The following is an 8,279-nucleotide window of genomic DNA, read 5'->3' as shown; positions in this document are numbered from 1 at the left end:
AGTCTCCACCGTCGCCAGGCCCGTGGCCTCGCGCTAAGCCGTTGGTCGTTAACATCTCCCCCGCAATGGGCGGGGCGGAGGGCTTCAGCTTCCGGCGGCAAATAGCGAGGCGGCGCGTGGCGGTGCCCACTGGCCTCAGCGCAGACCTGCCCACGCACCCGCCCACCGCGCGCCGGACAGTGTCTACCCACGTCGAAGGGCTTCCCAGCCCCAGCAGTGAACACTGGGAAGCCCCCAAAAAACTCTGCGGGGCCGTGGAGACCAGTTCGGAGTGGGGGAGGGGAAGATAAACCGAATTATTTATGCTAACCTGTGCGTGCTTTCCTTATGGAGATTGGCCAGGGCTTTACTCTAGTAGCCAATCACTTCACAATAAGGGTGGGCCAGTTGAGATCTCTCACACTCATTGGTTCAGAAGTTGCGGCGCAATGGAAGGACTTAAACTGAGAGTATCCGGGATTATTTTTCCCCGCCGCGCGGTGCGTGTCCCGGAAGTGACGCACGGCCAAGGCCGGGCGGCCGCCCTGCCCCCGCTTCCTTTCACGCTGTCGCTGCCCGTAGGTGGTAGTGGCCACTGTGCCCCGAGGGAGGCGGCGGTGGCCAGTAATGCCTGGGAAACTCCTGTGGGGGGACATTATGGAGCTGGAAGCACCCTTGGAGGAGTCCGAGAGCCAGAAGAAGGAGAGGCAAAAGGTGCGCTGAGCATGGGCCGCGCCTCCTTTTGGGCTGCGCCGGCTTGGGCGGGGAGGGGAACTGTCTGTCCCTGATGATGGCCTGTCAGAACCGGGCCGGAGCATCTGAGGGCCTCTCTTCGCGCCGCCCTCGGCCCTCTGAGGTCGCTCAGGGACCATTTCCACCTCCATACTCCCGACCTGGATAAAGATGGCCCTGGGCTTTGGGCCTCCCCCCCGCGTGGCCCCTCAGCCGTTCCCGTTGGCGCCTGAATCTCAGAGATGGGCAGACTCAAGCTCGCATCACCGTGGAATCTGTTCTTTCTCTCCATAAGCAGTGACGCCTGTCATTTCGTTCTTATTGGCCCTCTTAGAAGATAATTAAGAAAAAATGATTGCTTTGAATATGTGTTGCTTCTGTCACTCTGTCCCCTGTGCAAGAATCCTGGGGAAAGCGATCTTAGGTTTACAAACCTCCGTAACTATAGAGGCTTAAGGAAAAGTGTGACGGTGAGCCTTGCCAGGATTTGTCAGTGATGGAGATCGTGTGGGTTGCATTATTAATAGCTTTTACGGTCAGTATTTTCATTCAATCCGCAGGTGTTTATTGAACCTAATTTGTACCATACTCTTTGCTGAGCATCAAGGAGGTTAAACTAAATAAGTAAAGAAATAGTCCCTGCTCTCAAGGAGCCTGTAGAGGAGTTGTAGTCTTTCCTCCTCCCACCCCCATGGCCTCCAAAAAAAAAAAAAATAGGAAAAGGAAAAAACATCCTGAAACACTCAGAGGATCACAAGGTGCTGAAAAATGCCCAGGTAAAATTATTACTGGAGACACTTGACCTGGAAAAAAGAAATCAGCTGAAGAGGCTAAGGTGGCAGTATTCGGAGGCTGACATTCAACCAAAGAATGAGACTTACTTGTATAGCCTTAGAAAGCAGAATCTACCTCTCTGACCTTATCACTAAGGTAAACTTGCCATTCCAGCTAACACTTTTCTTTATTGTGCTAAAATATACGTAACATTTATCATTTTAACCATTTTTAGGTATATAGCTCTGTGACATTAAGTATATTTACATCGTTTTGCAGCTGTCACCGCCATCCATCTCCAGAACTTTTCATTGTCCCAGACTGAAACTCTGTGCCCATTAAACACTCACTTCTCATTCCTCTCTCCTTCCACTCCCGGCAACCACCATTCTACTTTCGCTCTGTGAATTTGACTACTGAAGGTACCTAGAGTGTAAGCAGAAAACGAAGCAGGTATTTTTAAAAAGGCTTCTTTTGAAATTCTTATGTTTTGCATCCAAATCCTGTCCACCCGTCAAGGCCTAGTTTATGTCTTTCCTAAAAACCCTAGTTTACAGTTACCTAGTTTCAGTGGCTATCTTTATCATTTGATTGATATTTATTATGCATTTCTATGTAAAATTAGTTCATTTTTCCTATATTATGCCACATATTTCCGAAAAGTTCTTGAGGAAAATGACCAAATCGTTTTCCATCCTTATGTTTCACTATATTGTTGTAAATTGGTGGCTTTCACATTGTAAATTCTCCAGAAATACGTGTTGACAGCCCTTTAACTATGAAATATAACCAGAGATTTGGAAATGGATTGGAATACCAGCTAAAAGAAATGGAGCATTAGAATACTGGTCTGGTGGCTAGCCGCAGTGGCTTATGCCTGTAATCCTAGCACTTTGGAACACTAAGATGGGAGGATTGCGTGAGCCTAGGAGTTTTAGGTAGAGTTTTGTAGAAACCCTGTCTCTACAAAAAATGAAAAAATTAACCAGGCGCGGTGGCTCATGCCTGTAATCCCAGCACTTTGGGAGGCTGAGGCAGGCGGATCACCTGAGGTCAGGAGTTCAAGACCAGCCTGGCCAACACAGTGAAACCCTGTCTCTACTAAAAATGTAAAAATTAGGCCGGACGTGGTGGCTCTCTCCTGTAATCTCAGCACTTTGGGAGGTTGAGGTGGGTGGATCATGAGGTCAGGAGATCGAGACCATCCTGGCCAGCATGGTGAAACCCCATCTCTACTAAAAATACAAAAAAAGACCAGGTGCAATGGTTCACGTCTGTAATCCCAGCATTTTGGGAGACTGCGGCAGGTGGATCACCTGAGGTCAGGAGTTTGAGACCAGCCTGAGCAACATGGTGACACCCCGTCTCTACTAAAAATACAAAAATTAGCCGGGCATGGTGGCAGGCGCCTGTAATCCCAGCTACTCAGGAGGCTGAGGCAAGAGAATCACATGAACCTGGGAGGCTGAGGTTGCAGTGAGTCGAAATCGCGCCACTGGACTCCAGCCTGGGTGACACAGCCAGACTCCATCTCAAAAAAAAAAAAAAAACCCCAAAATTAACTGGGTGTGGTGGTGTGTGCCTGTAATCCCAGCTACTCGGGAGGCTGAGGTATAAGAATTGCTTGAACCCGGGAGTCAGCGATTGCAGTGAGCCAAGATCCCACCATTGCAGTCCATCCTGGGCAACAGAGCAAGACCCTGTCTCAAAAAAAAAAAAAAAAAAATTAGCCAGGCATGGTGGCAGGCGCCTGTTAATCCCATCTACTCGGGATGCTAAGACAGGAGAATCGCTTGAATCCAGGAGGCAGAGGTTGCAGAGAGCCACGATCACACCATTGCACTCCAGTCTGGGCAACAAAAGCGAAACTCTGTCTCAAGAAAGAAAAAAAAAATTAGCCGCCGTTGTAGCGCGTGCCTGTAGACTCAGCTACTCAGGAGGCTGAGGTGGGAGGATCACTTGAGCCAGGGAGGTTGAGGCTACAGTGAACCATGATTGAGCCACTGCACTCCAGCCTGGGAGATGGAGTAAGACCTGTCTCAGAAAACAAAATAAAACAAAAACGAATAGTGGTCTGGTATTGAGATGAAGATAACTTTGGTTTGGATGTGTTGAGATATGGAGCTGGTCCTTAGATTCTTAGAATTGGAATGTAGGTGAGGAAGGGAGTCTGGAAGTACGTGTTGAGCCATGAAAATAGTAATAAAAGTGAACATAGAGAACAGATACTCAAGGAGCATCCACTGGAGGAGGAAGGAGAGGAACATTGAAGAAGATATGTGGTAGAGGTAAGAAGATAGAGGTAAGAAGGGAATATAAAGTGTAACTGAAACCAAGTAAACGGAGAGTGCCAAGCATTGTGGGTCTAAAGTGGAATAATATATTTAATCACCTTGAGATGTTACTGGGCTTGGACCGAGAGGTTTCACTTTGCCTTGCTTCAACTTCTCCCTGAAGTGCAGGGCCCAGGAGCAATTCAAGCCCCAAGGCTGACTCTATAAATAATCTTGTTTTTCTGTAGAACCTATTGGTTTGGAAAGATATGGGCTAGTGCAGTTAACTGTAGATCAATCAGATGATGTAATGTGTAACTGCAAAGCATTTTCACAAATATTGATCAATTCTCACAGCAATTCCAATTTTATGGATGAGAAAATTATATGTGAAAGAACTCTAAAAGTTGTGTAAGTTATGGTGAACATTTTGGTGGTGGTAGTTTTTACTGTCCCTAGTCACTGCTATCTGTTTTGAACATTTGACCGGGTAATTAATTTTTTTGAGAGTGGCTGAGATTACAGGCGTGTGCCACAACACCCAGCTAATTTTTGTATTTTTAGTAGAGATGGGGTTTCACCATGTTGGCCAGGCTGGTCTCGAACTCCTGACCACAGGTGATCCACCCAACCTCTGCCTCCCAAAGTGCTGGGATTATAGGCGTGAGCCACCGCAGCTAGCCACCAGGCTAAAGTCCTAAATTCCCAAATCCTTTCTTGTGTTCTGTAAATATCACAACACTGACCAGTAGTTTGGCATTTTAAAATTGAAGTTGCAGAATAGTGCTTTTTTTTTTTCTTTAACTAAATTAAAAAAGTAAAAAAAAATTCCAGGGATTACTGTCCTTCCATGGAGGTATAACAATTGGACTTCTGTATGAATTATATAGTTTTGTTTCGTTTTCCTTTAACCTGTGAATTGTCAAAGTACAGGGAGGAAGTATAATGTGAAAAGAGAATGGGCTTTCAAGTCAGGCAGTGCTAGATTCAATTTCTAGTACTTAGAGCTGCGGGAAATCCCACATGTGGATCTTTGGCAAGTTGCTTAACCTCTTAGAGCTTCTGTTTCCTTGTCTATAAAATGGCAAAGGTGGCTGGGCGCAGTGGCTCTCGCCTGTAATCCCAGCACTTTGGGAGGCCGAAGCGGGTGGATCACCTGAGGTCAGGAGTTTGAGACCAGTCTGGCCAACGTGATGAAACCCCATCTCTACTGGTGGTGGTGTACGCCTGTTGTCCCAGCTACTTGGGAGGCTGAGAGGCAGGAGAATCACTTGAACCTGGGAGGCGGAGGTTGCAGTGAGCCAAGATTGCGCCACTGCCCTCCAGCCTGGGTGACAGAGCAAAACTCTATCTCAAAAATAAATAAATAAAATGGCAAAGGTAATACAGGTTCACTATCCCTTATCCAAAATCCTTGGAACTAGTTGTATTTTGGAATTCAGAATTCTGGGGATTTTTAGAAGGATAACACCCAGGTAGGGTTTGGGGCCCAGAACCTGTAATCAAACACCTTAATATTAAATATGAGTAGTCATACTAAGTGGGATAAATAAAGACTATAAAGAGCCTCACATTAGTTCAAGTTAAATTTTGCCATCAAATGAGTTCAGGTAAGGTTTTGCCTCCAAATAAGTTACAAAAAAACTTTCGGTTTTCAGAGCTTTATGGATATCGCAATTTCGGATAAGGGATTATGGACCTGTACTTCCCTTATAGGGTTGTTATGAAGATTTAAACAAGATAAGCTGAAAACACATTACACAGTGCTGGGTAGGTATTCAATAAGTATTAATTTTTTTCTCTTGGAAATGTTGCAAGTTTTTGTTTGTTTAATATTTATAATTCTGGAGTTGTCTTTCTTTCCTTAAGGAGAAACCGTTTTAATTTTCCTTAAATCTTATGAAGGGATTAGAGAGGGGCTAGAGGATGAGCCTTGAGAATGAGGAATGGGATGAGAAAGATAGCAATAGTCGAGGCTTAGAGCTTGGCATTAGTAACCAGTCTGGATTTTTACCAGGTAGGTTTTCAAAGTAACTGTAGATTGAACTGAACTGGTGGGGGAGTCATACGCTAACTTCTCTAGAGTCTTAAAAGAAAACCTCTGACCATCTTGTCATTGCTACTTTCTTTGTTCACAGAGTGACAGAAGGAAGTCAAGGCACCATTATGACTCAGATGAGAAATCAGAAACAAGAGAAAATGGTGTTACAGATGACCTGGATGCTCCCAAGGCCAAAAAAACTAAAATGAAAGAGAAGCTAAATGGAGACACTGAAGAAGGATTTAATAGACTTTCAGATGAATTCTCTAAATCTCATAAGTCAAGAAGAAAAGATCTACCAAATGGAGATATTGATGAATATGAAAAAAAATCAAAGCGAGTATCATCCTTAGATAGTTCTACTCATAAATCAAGTGATAATAAACTAGAGGAGGTATGGATGCTTTTTATTTTGCATTTGACATTATACTTTAACTATAGGTTGATTTTTTTAGGCTAATTATAATTATATAATATTTCTTGATTAGTGTTTAGTACTTACTTTTAGTTACATTAGAGAGTCTGTACAGGTGAAGTCTGAGTCTTTTTTCCTTTGGCCCTTGTTTATTTCATTGTATGACTTTTTTCTTGGGGCCTGATGGGAGAAATAGTCAAATTTAAACCTTTTCTGTACATTTGGGTTCCTAAAGTTATTCTGAATTGCTTGATGGTCACCTACTTGAATTGCTTTTCTTTCTTTTTTCTTTTTTTATTTTTGAGTCAGAGGCTCACTCTGTTCCCCAGGCTGGAGTGAAATGGCACAATCTCGGCTCATGGCAACCTCTGCCTCCTGGGTTCAAGCGATTCTCCTGACTCAGCCTCTCAAGTTGCTGAGATTACAGGCACGCACCACCATTCCTGGCTAATTTTTGTATTTTTAGTAGAGATGGTGTTTCTCCATGTTGGTTAGGCTGGTCTTGAACTCCTGACCTCAAAGTGATCCACCTGCCTCGGCTCCCGAAAGTACTGGGATTACAGGTGTGAGCCACTACCCCAGGCTGATAATTAGTAATTCTTTATATTCTTTAAATATGATAATTGCTGATACACATTTGAGCTTAATGCCTAATCTTTGGGGAGCATTGGGAAAAGATGTTGAATCCTTGTCTTATGACTTTTGACTTTTTTTTTTTAATTTGTGAATTTGCTGTTTGTCAGGAAGCACATGTGTTTGTTGATCTAAATAAGGTCCTTTAAATCTGTATTGCTAACAGTGGAATGTATGGCTTGCTTCTCGCTTTGATGGGATTTTGCTTGGTAAAATCTGTATTATAATAGGTTTAAGAGTTTATTATTTTGTTTAGATCACATGAGAGTTTAGGAATTCTACTTAAAGGAATTTATCCTAAGGAGATGATCAAGAGGTGTGCAGAGCTTTATGAATAAGTACTCTTATCACAGTAATATTGTTGATAATAGCAAATATTTAAACATCCTAAATGTCTGATAGTAGACAATTGGTTTAAATAAAACATACAATAGTTATGTAATAGAATACAGTTATCCCAAAGGGTCTACAATAGAAAAGGTAGTCATTGTATCTTGTTAAAAGATAAAAATTGGATGGGCGCGGTGGCTCATGCTTGTAATCCCAGCACTTTGGGAGGCTGAGGCAGGTGGATCACCTGAGGTCAGGAGTTCCAAGACCATCCTGACCAACAGGGTGAAACTCCGTCTCTACTAAATACAAAAAAATTAGTTGGGTGTGGTGGCACATGCCTGTAATCCCAGCTACTTGGGAGGCTGAGGCAGGAGAATTGCTTGAACCTGGGAAGCGGAGGTTGCAGTGAGCCGAGATCGTACCACTGCATTCCAGCCTGGGCAACATGAGCGAAACTCCATCTCAAAAACAACAACAACAAAAAAAAAAGATTGTAAAATGGTATATATAGTGTGATTTTATTTCTATTTAAAAAATTTTATGTGCATAGAGTGAAGATTGGAGGAGTATGTTTCAAATGTGGCTTTAGCTGAGTGGATTATAAATAACTTTTAAATTTGTTTCTCTTTCCTCTGTAGTTATTAAAGTTTCTTTTCTTTTTTTGTTTTTTTTTTGTTTTTTTTTTGAGATGAGGTCTCACTCTGTCACCTAGGATGGAGTGCAATGGTGTGATCATGGCTCACTGCTACAGCCTCATCCTTCCTGGGCTCAGATGATCCTCTCACCTCAGCCTCCTGAGTAACTGGGACTATGGGCATGTACCACCACGCCTGGCTAATTTGTGTATTTTTCGGAGAGATGATGTTTCATTCACTGTGTTGCCCAGACTGGTCTTGAACTCCTGGGCTTAAGTGATCCAGCCGCCTTGGCCTCCCAAAGTGCTGGGATTACAGATATAAACCACTGGACCCTGCCAATTTCAAAAGTTTCTATGATGACAGTGTATTATTTATTTTTTGTTTGTTTGTTTTTGATAGAGACAGGGTCTCACTGTGTTGCCCAGACTAGTCTTGAACTCCTGGGCTTAAGTGATCCTAGC

The 8,279-nt window shown here is 43.5% G+C and overlaps 1 protein-coding gene across 9 annotated transcripts in view; it reads left to right on the top strand.

The window, feature by feature from the left end:
* The first annotated feature begins 500 nt into the window (after positions 1-500).
* DDX50 (DExD-box helicase 50) overlaps positions 501-8,279 on the top strand; it is a 46,395-nt gene continuing 38,616 nt past the window's right edge. For 3 of the 9 annotated variants that reach the window (XR_013397764.1, XM_077945369.1, XM_015147368.3), the window contains exons 1-3: positions 537-693; positions 5,417-5,528; positions 5,897-6,193. Coding sequence is in view for 6 of the 9 variants with exons in the window: in XM_077945369.1 (XP_077801495.1) it covers positions 6,005-6,193 (189 nt within the window). In the remaining 3 variants the exon portion in view is untranslated. 9 annotated transcript variants of the gene reach the window in all.

This window comes from Macaca mulatta, chromosome 9 (assembly GCF_049350105.2).
Source record: "Macaca mulatta isolate MMU2019108-1 chromosome 9, T2T-MMU8v2.0, whole genome shotgun sequence".
Lineage (NCBI taxonomy): Eukaryota > Metazoa > Chordata > Mammalia > Primates > Cercopithecidae > Macaca > Macaca mulatta.
The sequence above is the reverse complement of the archived record's forward strand: the minus strand, read 5'-3'. Positions and strand labels throughout refer to the sequence as shown.